General features: G+C 35.1%; 1 protein-coding gene across 3 annotated transcripts in view; it reads right to left on the bottom strand.

The window, feature by feature from the left end:
* LOC121367719 (helicase SRCAP-like) overlaps positions 1-15,333 on the bottom strand; it is an 84,241-nt gene that overhangs the window by 16,860 nt on the left and 52,048 nt on the right. For all 3 annotated transcript variants that reach the window (XM_041492060.1, XM_041492059.1, XM_041492058.1), the window contains 10 exons: positions 13,947-14,174; positions 11,529-11,677; positions 10,261-10,780; positions 9,386-9,555; positions 8,381-8,577; positions 7,544-7,658; positions 6,757-6,921; positions 5,825-6,004; positions 5,467-5,550; positions 4,774-4,905 (listed from right to left, as the gene is read on the bottom strand). In XM_041492060.1, the coding sequence (XP_041347994.1) occupies positions 4,774-4,905; positions 5,467-5,550; positions 5,825-6,004; positions 6,757-6,921; positions 7,544-7,658; positions 8,381-8,577; positions 9,386-9,555; positions 10,261-10,780; positions 11,529-11,677; positions 13,947-14,174 (1,940 nt within the window). The remainder of the gene's footprint in view (positions 1-4,773; positions 4,906-5,466; positions 5,551-5,824; positions 6,005-6,756; positions 6,922-7,543; positions 7,659-8,380; positions 8,578-9,385; positions 9,556-10,260; positions 10,781-11,528; positions 11,678-13,946; positions 14,175-15,333) is intronic.

A 15,333-nucleotide genomic window follows, 5' to 3' on the forward strand; every position in this document is an offset into this window, starting at 1 on the left:
TGTTATTTTTCTTTCCCCACTTCTCTCTGCCCATAATTTATTAACACTGAAGGTCTTTAAATTGCTCAAAGGGGATATTTTAAATTTCACCAATCTGACAGCAAAACATTAAGCTCGATTTGTGTAAACTTAGTTGCTTAATGGTAGAGCAACCACCTGGGGTGCAGTGGAATAAAGGATTGACTGCCCTTGGGTTGTAGTATATACTTGCCAGTCAATGGGAATGTGCTTATAAAAGATCCCTCGTTGCTTTTCATTACAAGTAGCCCATATGGCAGAAACAGGTTTTTAAAAAATATTTTGACAAGGTGTCAAAATTATCCAATTATATAATCAATAGCCATTTTAAGATGTGCTAAGGTGTCATTAAATATCCCCAGTCATTCAAAGCCAGATTAAACATCACTTTCAAAGGGAATATTGAAGTCTTAAAATCAATTCAAACATTTGCTCTATTTCGTAGATTTACTTCTAGAAATCAGTTAAAATTTTGGGAATCTTGAAGACAGCTTGTATGCTTTTCTCCCCCATTTTCCTGGACTTTTATGGGCGTTTTTTTTAAATTCATGGACATATAATATACCTGAATATGTCCCCAACTGTAGTCTGCATCTCACTTCAGCTTTGTGCAATATGGACAAGCAAGGCACTGGGTGACAAAAATGTGGTTATTTACCCAAAACATTTTCAAAGTTTAAAAAAAAAAAAAGATAAAAAAGTTATTAGCCAAATATTTGCAAAAGCTTTCACACCCCGACTGTCCAAAGATGACACATGCATTTCAATCAAAATTTATTCAAACTCTTTAAACATTGCAGCCAAGTGAGATACAGATTACAGACTTTTCACCTCTTTTTTTTTCCAGGAAAAAAAATATTTCATATTGTTAGTGACAAAATTTTCTTTTGTTTTCAAAATTTGACACCCAAAACCTTAGCTGTGCATTTTGTGAACTTGTGTCAATATTACACAAACTGATAAAATGAGATACAGACACATAAGAGTTTGTAACAATCATTTTTTATTTCAAAACATGGTCATCAGAAATAAGTATTTCATACTCTCTTTATCACAAACACAATGACCGTGGCATCATGTCAACCACTAGAAATTTATACTTCACAAAAATTATGTTTCGCAGTCACCAAGACAAAATAGAGCATCAGTAATCAAACTAATACAGAGACAGAAACTTGCACACAAACATATACTCAATTAAAAACAATGCTTTTACAATTTGAATATTCAGAGGCTTCAAAAAGAAAACAAATTTATATTCACCAACATTAAAAAACACTGGGCAACAATTTTCAGTTATTGCTGTGATTTGATTTTCAACATCAAATCTGTTTCACCCAATGCAGGTTTGGTTGTAAATGGTAGATACCAGCATTTGAAATGACAATTCTCAACTTGAAACTATTAATGTCTAGTTAATTAATGACCACCCCCAAGACACATTCCTTTATTGCATCAATAAATCCAGCATTTTTGCAACATGTACATTTAAATGGTGGGAGAGTTTCACTTATTCTAAATAATGCATAAAAAAAGAGAAGAGTTTGACTACAACACTACATATCCCAAGAAAATGTCAAGTGTATTGAAATTGTATTTAATAATGTACTACATTGCTCAGAAGTAACACAAATTAAACTGAAATAAAACCAAAATGTTAGCAAAGTGGTTTATTGGATAATCAAAACAATTAAAAAGAAGAAAAGATGCACACAATAAAATGAAAAAATGGCAAGTATGATGGCTAGAAATATTGCAACAGAAAAGAAAGAATATAGACTGCAGGCCTGATTCAGCAGCATTCCATGCTTCAGAGAATCCCAGATTAGGAGATTACATCCTTGTACAATTGTGATGGAATGCTTATTAAAAAAAAAAAAGAGGAGAGAAATCCCCAAATTCAATACCGGAATGCTATTTACCTGCGAAATTTTATGGAAAATATAATCAAATCCTAGTGGAAATTGCGACATATAAGCAAACAAGTATTAATTCCACTCAACTTGCCTATACTTAAATGATGCAAGTATCATCTATTAGAGAATACTATATGCATAATAAGCATACAAGGCAGGGGGGACAACTACCCCCCTCCATGCTAGAGCAAAACCTCAAATTCAGGCAAAAATTATAAAAGATATTTGGGCAAATATGCTTTACCGAGATAATTTTACCATGTATTACCATTCTCCCATTAAAATTAGTTGTAATCTATGTAAAAATGTGTAGCGATTCATTTACAACCCTATATAGCTGTTTGGTAGTAATGCTAATGTGAATAAATGTTGTTATCCAGATTTGGGCATTTTCATTTAATTCAGACAAAAACCAGCCTGCACCCCTGGGTGATCACCTAGGAGCAGCCAGTCTCAAGTCTTTAAATTGATAATACACCATGTACATGACTTACTAGATATCTACAAACCACTTTGTTGTTATGTATGTGCTTAATCATGGAGCAAGGCTTAAAGCATCTCATTAATGATCCACAACATCACCATAATACAACTAGTAGAACATAATGTTTACCATTCAATAGCCAATGTTAAGGGTAATACAATTTAAAAAAATTAAAAATAATAACTAACTTTATATATTAAAAGATTTACTACAATGTGAAGATTTTGTAGAAAATACAAGTGACAGAAGCCCCCGGACTCCCCCATCCTGTAATACATGAAATTAATGGAGAGGAGACAATCAATGCATAAGCTATATATTACATTATATACTAAATACTGTACTAACAATTTGGTTAAAATTCTGTTTAAAAGGTTATTTCTGAGCAGCATGTACTTCAGTCTTTTCACGACACAATGACAAAAATATTTTCTTCAAACTCAAAACTAAACTTAGCACCTTTGAAATATATAGATATATATATAAAAAAACATTTCTTAATATTTATTCTTGAACTAATATAAATTTATAAAAGCAAAGCCAACTAAACAAGCACAATTGATTAATCTCTTATCAACAGCTGAAAATAAACAGACCCCATGTTAAAAATTTGGAATGATCTACAAACAAATTTGTTACACTTCATAGAAAAGATCACACAGATTTTCTTGTATTCAAACCATTCATGTGGCCCCCTACATTAAGCAACATTATACATAGGAAGAAATACAAAAAGCACAACTTAAATCTTCAGCCAGTATCCTTAATATCATTCACTGGGCGACCATTCTGAGCCACACCATCCTGTGAGACTGATAAAGGTGCTTTCTTGGAAGCCAACATGACAATGTTCTGAGGCAGAGTTGGCACCACCTGGTTTAAGTTTGTCTGAATGACTTGCCTTCCCAGGGGAAGCGTTTGATTGTTGACGAATGGAACATGTACGGAGTTAGCCTTGACTATGTTGTACGTCACAGCCTGTACAAGACCCTGGGTTTGAGGCAGGGTTACTATACTGACAGGGGTGCTAGTCTGGTTAGGCTGGGCCATTTTTAATGTGGTAACTGGCATCGCCTGGTTGGTCTGTATTATCTGGCCTCTGATCGTTGAGGCAACTGACAGTGGAATCGTTATGCTAGTATTGGATTGAACGAACTGACCCCGAATCACGGCACCACCACCAGCATTTGGTTGACGCTGCTGCTGCTGTTGGAGAATATGACTCCTCAACGCAGTCATCGATATAGTTTGGACTGGGTGGGAAAACTGTGGTCTGACAATTGCGTTTGGTGCAGTCTGCCTGGGAAGCTGAATAGCTCTGATGGGAAAACTCTGACATGGTGAGGCTCTAAGGGTCAAAGGCAAGGACTGGACAGACTGTACTAACTGACCTCTAACAGATTGCAAAGGGATAATAGCTGGACTGTTCTGCTGAACTATGTTTCTAACAGGAGCAGGCGAATTTGGCAAGTGGCTTGGAGGACTACCGACGACTCTAAATGCTTCATTTTGTGAAGCTCGACGGGTGCGAATCACAAGATTGGGGTTGGACCATGGTGGAGGGATGTTGCTTTCCTTTGGTGAGAGCGGAGTTTGTTTCATAGCACTTTGAAGAGTGGAAGGATTTGGAACTGTTTTTGGAGATTGACTTTTTAAAGTCTCATGCTCAACATTTTTAGCTGGTGGGGACAAGATTTTCTTAGCAAGACCTTTCTGAATGGGGGTTACTGGCTTATTCTTTTTATTCTGGGCCGTTTTTTGATTTCCATGTGCTGTTGGGGTCTTTTTGGGATTGGTTGGTGTGGATTTTGTGCCTGCTTGTGTATTTGATTTGCTAGCTTTGGGAGCTGATGTAGGTGTTTTTACAAGAGAGCTAGCAGATTTGGATGTTTTAGCTTTGGCAACCAATACAGTTTTTGTGGCGGAGGGCACAGTAGGCACATTAAGAATATGTCGCTGTGTCGAATTTGGACTAATACTTTTGGCGACTCGTCCAGCACTAGTGCTCCTTTTCCTGGCTTCCTTTTTGTCAGACTTTGACATGGCCTTCCCACCACTAGCCTGCTTTACTCTCAACCCATCCCTAGTAGGTGAATGTGGAGGGCTAGACAGCCTACTACCAGGTGGACTAACCAACCTAGTACTGCGTCTAGACCCGGAACTTTCCTCCCCAGAGAGAATACCATCCCCAGATTTTGGTCTCGACCTCTGGGGTTTTGGACTCGAAGGTGGCACATCTTTTTTCCTGGGACTGGTTCTCTGCTTCCTAGACTCTCTCGACTCATTATCACTACTATAGTCGTCGTCACTGGTTTCTACTGCTTTCTTTGATCGACCCCTTTTCTTCCTTTTCACCTGATTACTGTCTTCTTTGGAGTACGTGTACAGCATTTCATCTTCTTCAATTTCAGCCCTAAGTTCCTCCTCTTCCTTCAGAGCTTTAAGTCGAGCCAGCTCCCAGTTTTGTTTAGCTTCTTCCAAATCATCCTGCAAACACAACATAATAGTTAAAACATTTTAGATGTTTAGTAACATTTGCCACCTTTGGCATTATTGTCAATGCCGAATATGGCATTCTATATTAGCAATCTTGAAGGAAAATATAGTAATGGATCTACTGTTATCTTCTTAGAAAGTTAGCATATAAATTCTAAGTTTTGATATGAAAGGATTATAATCATCAAAACAACTCTAATACAACTTTTAAAAACAGGACAAGATTAATAACAGGTCCTAATCAATCCCTGGACAAGCTAGGAACCTGACCATGGTCTTGCTAGTTTTATCAACCAGAGTTGGCCCATTTCTTACGAGTTTGTTTTATTATTGTAAGCAATTCAGTAAAAAATACTGCATATACCAGAATAAAGTAACTTTCATTAAAAATTACTTGTGAGACCCAATAATCTATAAAATGATGCATCATCTTAATTTCCTAATGATTTTAAAATTTAGAAAGAATTCATAAAGCAAATGTTATCAACACCTCAGCACATTAATTGTGAAACATTTAATTTCCAATTTATATTTGAATAAATGTATACTCACCTCTGTGAAGTCCAGCTCTTCAATCATGTCTGGATCCATCTGTGCCTCCATCAGGGCAACTGCATATCGCTCTATCGGAGACAACTGAAAAATAATATATCTATAATTATCACACAATTATCATATGCAATGGTATTTTTTTGTGATACAAGTCTTTGGTAACTCAAATTTGGCATCCTATCAACAAGATAACAATTGAAAATGATTTTCATGGGTGTTGAAAGAGCCTGAAACTTAATTCTACAATGAATTAATTTAGCTATTTAAAAAATTTAATTTTATGTCTTAGATTTCTGAGACCAATACTGATTTTTTTTTTATGTATTTAATAAATTTTCTACGGACTAGATATTATTACCTCTTTGTCCAACTGCATGAGTTCTAGTTCCACTTTTGATATTTCTTCTTCCTTTTTGCTTTCTGCCTCTCGTTCATCCCAGGGAATAGTTTCATCGAACTCTGCAAGTTCAGCTTTCTGCTCGGCTTTCACTAGCTTGGCAGCAATGACATCAGTTTCATCTTCAGCTTTGCACAGTGCCTAATAATGAGACCGTTTTGGCATTGATAATAGAGCAAAAAAATATCTTGACAGGTATCTACTTTGAAATGGCAAGTCAGAAAAAAGAAAAGAAAAGATAAAAAGAAGAAAAAACGAATACAAAAAAGAAAGAAAAAAAGAAAGAACAGTTTATTTTGTTAAACACCACCACTAGAGCACACTGATTTATTTATCGGCTATTGGATGTCAAACATTGATAATTTTGACAGTCTTAGAGAGGAAACTTGGAACATTTCTCCTTTATTTCAAGGGATCTTTTATATGCACCATCCGACAGTATAGCACATACCACAGCCTTTAATATACCAGACGTGGTACACTGGCTTGAAAGAGAAATAGCCCAACGACGAGTGTTTTACCACTGGGCTATGTCAGAAAGAAAAAACAAGTCATAATATACATGAGCTATGTAGTTTACAAGAAGAAATGTTAAGTTTTCCATAGACGCCACAATGACCAGTTACAGCAAAAGGTAATGGGCAATTTCGAAGAGTAAAAAGGGGTCTTTTTTTTCAGACAATTCTTCTAATTTATTTAATATAGTCAAATTAAGTCAAGGGTTGGTAAATATATTTTATACAATAAAATACATATTACTATATTTACCAAATCCAATGGATTATTATACCCATTCCAATACAAAAACAAGCCTAACTCGTTATTTTGTTAAAATGAAAAACAATACAGTGATTTCCAACTGATTTTACTGTCAGTGATCACACAACACGAACCTGTTCAAACTGAGCGAGCACCCCGGTATCTCCCGACCCGTCAGCCTTGGGCGACGGAGTGCTCTGTTCCTCCTTCAACTTCAGCCTCTCCAACTCCTTCCTTTCCTTTTCTTTAGCTAGTGCCTCCAGACCAGAAGGTTCATCAAACAGTTCTTTGATGGTGTTCTGAAATATAGCATGTCTTAGTTGAAATGGTTGGTTACATTAGATGAAGAATGGTGTGGCAAATTTCACTTACCTACAGCATTGATTTTTGTTAGTTTACTGATGTAAGGCAATGTTCATTAAAAAAAAATTACACATAAAATTAATACCAGCATGTTTTATCAGATCATCAGGGGTGTGAATTGGTGAACTGTAAAAAAGAGAAAATCTAGAGGGGTCCCGGAAATTCTTGAAATCTAGGTTAAAATCTATGCCATCCGACACTTTTTAGAGGAAAGGAAGATTAAAATGAGAGGAAACAGCTGATCCGAGGAGAATTCCCACCCCTGCAGATGTCATCAATATTAAATATGACAATTGTGATAGTGGGTCTTTAAGATTAAGAGGTTACACTTTTTATGCCACCCCCACCCTCCCTCCCGACGGAATAGGATATACCATAACTTTTCGGTTTGCCCACTGAGGGAGAATAACCCTAAACTCACTGCATCTTATCAGGTGTGGACACTACTAGATTTACTCTACAAAAAATAGACTTAGTTTGTGCTGTAATATTAACCACAGCATCAACAACTGTTTGGTTAACGACAGCATGAAACAAAGACACCACTGGTAATATTACCTCCTTGAAGAAGGCTGTTGTGAAATTTCCTCCTTCAATGGCCAGGTCTCCTAACAGCCTCTTCTGATTTGCCTTCTTCAAGATGTTTTCCTCAACAGTCATTGTACTTATAAGCCTGGAAAGAACACATGAAAATAACGGAATTAAATACACAAGCTGAAGAGCCACAAATAATCAGTTGAATGTTTTACCACGATAACTGAACGATTTTTTATTTGTTTTTAAATTTCAGTGTACAAAAGGTAAAACATACATTTAAACAATAATTATAATGTATGCAGGCATCGAAATAAGTTGAGAACGGTCGTTCAGGTTACCGGGAGGTTACCACATGTAAGAAAAGTTGAGAACAGTGTTTCGTTCTCGACAAAAATTTCAACAATGGTAGTTTAGTTTCCAAATGTAAACCAGGCAATGCATTCCGGACTTCAGCGTTTAATTTTCTGGTACGGAATTGCAAGCAGTAATAGTCATTACACATTTAAGCTGTATCCACTAGATGAAGTTACTTCCGCGTTTCATTTTCTCGTATGAAATTGCACTGATGTCCGTGCGCACTTGTGCAATTGCAAAGCAATTTTGTCAGCGTTTAAACAGCACCCACTAGATAAATTTACTTCCAGATAAGAGGAATTAAATTCTAACTTTCATATAGGTAAGCAGGCTATATTTTCCTGTAAATGGGTTACCAGATACAATGCTTATTTCGATGCCTGTGTATGCCAGTTTGTTTTATGAAAGACATGTGTTCTAAATCTGTCAATTTAATTCTGTGGATCAACTGTTTATTTAAAAATATATGACCGACTCAGGATGAGTCGTTATTTCATACCGTACCTGTAAATATGCACATCTCTGGTCTGGCCAATTCGATGACATCTATCTTGTGCTTGTGCATCCATGGTCGGATTCCAGTCACTATCATAAAATATCACAGTATCAGCTCCAGTCAGATTTACACCAAGTCCACCAGAACGTGTCGACAAGATGAAACAGAAGATCCGTTTATCCATGTTAAATCTGTCCATCAAAATCTGGAAAAATACAAAAATATAACAGTTAAAAACTATTTATTTTGAAAGATAAAGATGTAAATTGATGTGCTGTAAAAAAAGAAAAAAGAAAGAAAGAAAAAAAAAAGTGTCTTAATTATGCAAATTTATTTATCACAAACTATTTACTGTTTGTTTAGAACTTACAACTTCAAACTTACATTTAAATGGACATACCCTTTTTTCAACCCGTGAAAATTAACACAAGTTTAAATCTACAAACCTGCAACACATTTGGTTAAAGTTACAATTGAGCGAAACACGAGCGACTTTGAAATGGTTAAATACCCTCTAAAGATAAACTAAAACTCGACTCCATAACTGTTACTTCTCAGAAGCACGTGTTTTTAAAAATTTGACAAATGCATTTTGTGATATTAAAAACACCAGGATGACCAAACACACTTTGAATTTACGGAAATGGATAATCTAAACAATAAAATATAACTAAAGTATGTTTTAAGTTATAAAAAACGGTTATAATAGTAAAAAATATGTGTTAGTGTTTAAAAACCAGGGTAACTCCCTTTAAAAGTAGATTGTTATTTTACCTTCAAAGAAAAACACGTCAAATGTTAAAGTTTAACGGCACCACTAGAGCACATTTATTTATTAATCATGCACATCAAATTAATGCATGCAAAATATTTTGCACTGCTCCATTTTAGGTTATAAAGTATTTCCATTTGCAGTCCATACACACACAAACACCTCAAAACTCAGGATAAAATATACACCCCTGTAGTTTTAAAGAAAAGAAAAACCAAAAATGGTAATAAAGCAAGCCCACCTGTCTCTGTTCCACTCGAGTAGTACCATCCAGTCGCAGATAGCGATGTCCATGGTAACTGAGAAAGGATTCAAGGATATCTAACATTTTTGTCATCTGTGTGAAGATTAGAACCCTATGTGACCCAATTTTCAACTGTTGAAGCAGAACATCTAATGTCTGCAACTTTCCTGAAAAATACAATACAAAAGTTTAAAACCTGAGAGTTCTACCCATATGAACATATCACTACTCACATTGGCCATTATAAGACGAAATTTTTTAATAATTGCTGAGTGTACAGACTACCAGATTGGCTAAAATATAATGTATACAGCAGCATAGGCTGATGGAACTACTTTAGACAGCAGAGCAAGTCTCACATTAATAAATGATTAAATAAAAAATGTTTAATAAAGAAAAGCATGTCCATTACCAGGACCAGCAATTTTTTTTATGGAGGTGCAATATATAAACATGATAAAGCTAAACAAATACTGAACGAAAATGGAAAATGATGGTTTTTAATGTCTCCCATGTTCAATAGCCAAACGTCAAAAATTGGCACATTTCATGAAACTCAAACCAATACTTGGAACTAAAAATGAAATTTCTGCTCATTATATTGATGCATTCCTAAGAAAAGTTGAAAAAGCATGCGACACAGATACAGACAAAACCGTTGGACCTGCAGACCCAATAACCAACTTGCTATAAGGAATTTGATGTGTCTCCCATTAATGGTCAAATTTTAATACAACTTTGATAAATGGCAAGCTACCATGTTCTAACTACAGAAATGTAAGTTTGAAGAAATGACCATATATTTTTTATCGTGTCCAAAACGTTTTGTACTGATGTCATGAAAGAAATGGAACAAAACTAATATTACTTACCACAGTCATACTGTATCAAACGGAGTTCGGGAAATTGCACTTGCATTTTACTTGCTATTTTATGCAAAGAAACATTTAATGGTTGAAGTTTTTCATGTAGTTCATATCTTAGTCTTTCCTCTCTAGTTCTTATAGAGGGATGCATATGACTGACATGCATTTGTATTTGTGGAGCAACCACCGTGGGCGTGACAAACACAAAACGTTTGAGAATATCTTCTAGTTCAGTTAAATACTGTTGTGGAGTATGTACAAGTGATTTCAATGAGCTGGACTGGGTCCAGTAGATGTCTGGATGATATGGGTTTTTCACAGTGTGAGCACAGTGGCATACCACGTGCCCGAGGCTCTTCCACGTGTTGTTCACAACATTAGTCCTCTTTAAACTATTGAACACACAAACAACATCATGGAGATCCTGGCCACATGCAGGAATCACATCACAGCGTTTTTTATTGGTCCTATATATATAGTCCAGCTTTTCCTTCTGATACTTGCACTTTTTGGACCTCAAAGAGTGCTGAAATACAAAAGAATGACACAAATGATTATCGGTAAACATATATGAATAAAATATTTAGAACACATTTATCTTCCGTGGCTTCACATTTTCATGCCATTTCAATCACTTCAATAATGATTATAGTTGTCAACGCACACTTATGTGGAATTAAATTGATGTTACCGATACATATGCAGACAAACTAAAATCATACTTTATTGGTACAACACTCCTGATTACAAACACAAATAAATACACTTGGCCCAGATTTGCTCGTCATCCCCCAATCTCACCCATTCCAAGAGAAATGAGGAATATTAGGAATTTTATGTTAATTGTTTTAAAGATGTAGGTAAAATGTAATAAATGCAACTCTGCATGATTTGTGCCAATATTTTAACTACTAGACATTATTCAAGGATTTAGTAAGTAGCAAACCAGTCGTCAAATGCAAGTAAAAATTTATTTACACATTTTAAGATAAGCAACATAAATTTGAATTAAAAAACAAAACAACTATGTTCCGATTTCTTTCAATGATAATTTGAAGTGAGGTCTGCATTATAACAATATTGTGCTGTGGACTGATGCACTATTAGAAATTCTGACAAATTCTGACAGACTAGTCTTAACAGATTGTTATATTTCCCACTTTTACACCCTAATTATTACTCTCATCCCTGCCCAAAACACATGCCTTTATTATTAACCTCATCAAACCAATGATTTGTTATACTGCAACGTAATTATAATATTCATTTCTTACCAAAAACAATTCACTTTTTTCCTCCTCTTTCAACCTTTTTAACCTGGCCAACTTCTTTTTTTCTCTTGCAGCACTTTTTGTTAATGCAGCTTTTACAATGGAGTCCTGCTCTCTCTGTTTTGTAACATTTGCTGCCGAGGTAGTTATAACTGAAAAGAAAAATGTCAACACTAAAAGATACATACTAAGCATTTTTTAAATTAAAAAATTAAAAAATAATGTTCATCTATGGCTAGCATTATTTTGTGTTTGTTTATTTTCAGGGATCATGTTTTTTCACTGATGTGATACTCATTTTAAAATAAAAGCTGAAATTAGCATTTCCGATCAAATCCAGTCTATTTTTAAAACATTATTTTATGCAAAAAAAAGAAGAAATCGGATAAAAAGAAGAAAAATCATACCGTTTTTTTCTTCCAAATTTTGTTTAGTGCTGGTTGCTTATAATTGAGTGATAAGCAACCACTATTTAACATTTTACAATAGTGGAGAAAACCCATTTGTCCATGCTTATAAAGTGTTTCATTTCTGTAGACCAATTTCAGTTTTCTGAAACCAGTGGATCAGAAATGAGTTTACTTTGCGAGATTTTCATGCCAACAAGTCACAAGGGCAAGATGGAAATCAGAATCTCAATATTTTCAAGTTAAAGATAATCTAAATATAACGGACCTACCAATGTTTAAATTACATGTCAATTTGGTGGTGTTTAATGATACTGAACTACACGATATATTACTGTATTGATAAATACATGGTCTGTAGTATAATATTGGTAATGTGATGATTTGTATGTATAGAATATTACTGGTTTTCTGTGATGTAGAGTTGTTAAAAATAATATTCATCTAGGACTAAAGTACTAACCAAAATTATACCCAGGTGATTTTCCAGTCTTATATATTATTTATGAAAATCCCTGGAATAGAAACCATAAAAATGTGCCAGTATTATCATGACCTGTTGCGGTATTCAAACAACCGGTACCCTAAAATGACAATAAATGACCTGTTATAGATAGAAATATGAGATCTATTTACAATTTTACTGCAAAACATATGTAATATGAAACAGACTATAACACCAAGTTTGATATTGAACACACCTGAGACCACCTCTCTGCTTAGCTTAGTACTTGTGATTTCACCTGTCAAGTGTAATCAACATAAACCTGGGTGTTATAGTCTGTTCCAAATTACATATGTTTTGCAGTAAAATTGTAAATAAATCTCACATTTCTATCTATAACAGGTCATTTATTGTCATTTTTTCTACTGGTTGTTTGAATACCATAACAGGTCATGATAATACTGACACATTTTTATGGTTTTCATTCCACAGATTTTAATAACTAATATATAAGACTGGAAAATCACATGGGTATAATTTTGATTAGTACTTTAGCATGGTTTATCATTACCATAAACTTATTTAATTTTTGTCGCTCTATTTTTTCTAAATTTTGTTTAGAGTCAGTTGTTAATAACAGTGATTAGCAACAACTATTTAGCATTTTAGAATCATGAACAAATCCCCAATGTTCACCGTTTATAAACAATGTTTCATTTCTGTAGACCAATTTCAGTTTTCTGAAACCAGTGGATCAGAAACGAGTTTACTTTGCGAGACTTTCATGCCAACAAGTCACAAAGGCAAGCTGGAAATCAGAATCTCAACATTTTCAAATTGAAAATAATCTAAATGTTGGGCTGCTCTGGCACACACGCCAATTGTGAATTTTAAGAACAGGCAAATTTTATTATAATTTGGCCAAAAAAAAGTGTGTAATATTATTTTGCTGGAAAATAGCAATAGATTTTGCATTTTTTAGATAATTTGGCAAAATGTTTCAATTAGCCAGACCTAGCCCTGATAACCATGTTTAATTAAAAGTTAATTTTTCAGTATCAATATTTTAAAAAATTGCCAAATTGTCCCATTTTCTGCACCAGTCCTCAGGCCCCTGGGGATCATAATGACCAAATTCACAAATTTATTTTTCCATGTGCCAAGGAACCTTACCATATGATGAAGTTGAAATAGATCAACTAGTTTTGGAGAAGAAACCGAAAAATGTAAAAACTTTATGCATTGACAAAAACAGATAAAACAAGTTTAGAAATAATCTCACCAAACCTGAACTAATTACTATAGTTTTAATTACAACCCATTATAAATTCTCTTAAAACCTACACCTCAACTTACAATGTTTGTATTCTGGAAACCACTAAAAATGTACCAGTTCTGTAGACCAATATCAGAATTCTGCTATCGGAGGATCAGAAATGGATTCAATCTATGAGATTTTCATGCCAACAAGTCACAAATAACCTGCTGGAAATCAGGATCTCAATATTTTCTTTTTGAAATTCGCTTTCGAAATATTTGTTTATTAAAACACTTATAATCAAGAGTTACCTGGTGATGGAATTCTAGAAATGACACTATGAACTGTCCGGGCAACAGTGGCCGAAACGCCAAGTGTTGCCGACATCGGAGTGACACGCATGACAGGTTTTTGTGCAGACAAAATATGGCCAGATGGAAGCTGAATGGAAGGAGTAGTCTTCACCTGTGATATCAATGAAGTGCAAGTCACAGCTGTTGTACTGACAATTTGTGGTATGGCTGTTGTTGGACCATTCACTGAAATTAAAATAAATGCATATAAAAGCAATATGAAAGTGAAGTGAAAAATCTACCGTATTGTTCCTATTTGTAGCATCAGGGCGCGATGCAAAACACAAAGGGGGCGCGCTAATTAGAGTACTAGAACACGTTTCGTAATACGTGTGAAAAATCCTCATATCAAACTGTCAATGCGTCTGGCTCGCTGAGACATCAACAGCTTTGCCGCCGAGTCACTCCACCAGTGACATTTTCTTGTTGAAACGACGTAGCGTACCGTACATCGTCAGCTGATTTATCGAAATACATGGTACTATGCACGTAGGCATATAGGGCCTGCAGAGTTATTGCTACGATGGGTGAAAGAAGCATGGGCGGCAATCACCCCTGCATTAACGATGGTGACGACCAATTTGACGGGTTTTCCCCTGAAGATGTGGAAATGGACGAACAGTTACTGGAAGCTGTTCTATCCGACGACGATCATCAGTCAGACAGCACAGACTGCGATAGCTCTGGCCGGTAGTTTGTAACTGACATGTTTCGATTGTCACTGTGTACACAAATTATTGTCATTGGACTCCAGTTTTAAGTTTAGTTAAAGTTAAATTGTTGACATTTGACTCCAGTTTGCAGTTTAGTTAAAGTTATCATTTACCCGTTTTTTAAACGGTGTTACGGTGTCGGTGTAAATACCTACCGGTATGTTTCAACAGCGTTAACGGAGTGTCTTGCGTTCATTCTGCGTCAAGATAACAGCGACACACATTTGATAAACGACATGTGTGACATACTGTTCGCCCATACTAGTGTCGTAGTGCTTCACCTGTTTTTATTTGTTTACCGATTATAATCATTGCAAGTCAGCAGTCAGGTAAGCCAGTTTTACTATTTTACGGGTACCGTTTCATGATACATTTCTCGTGATCATAGGGGGTGCTTATATTAGAGGGGGCGCTTATATTAGAGGGGGCGCTACAAATAGGAACAATACGGGATTTAAGAAATACAAAAATCAAGATCAACAAAAATAAACAAAATGTGACAAGAACATTATATGCAAAAACATTTCAAAAACCAACACTGGGTTTCAAAATATGATTTACTATGAAAGGAAAGAGGTCATAGTATTTATATTTATGTTGGTTACAAGACTGCATGTAGCAGTGTTAGCTAC

This window comes from Gigantopelta aegis, chromosome 3 (genome assembly GCF_016097555.1).
Source record: "Gigantopelta aegis isolate Gae_Host chromosome 3, Gae_host_genome, whole genome shotgun sequence".
Lineage (NCBI taxonomy): Eukaryota > Metazoa > Mollusca > Gastropoda > Neomphalida > Peltospiridae > Gigantopelta > Gigantopelta aegis.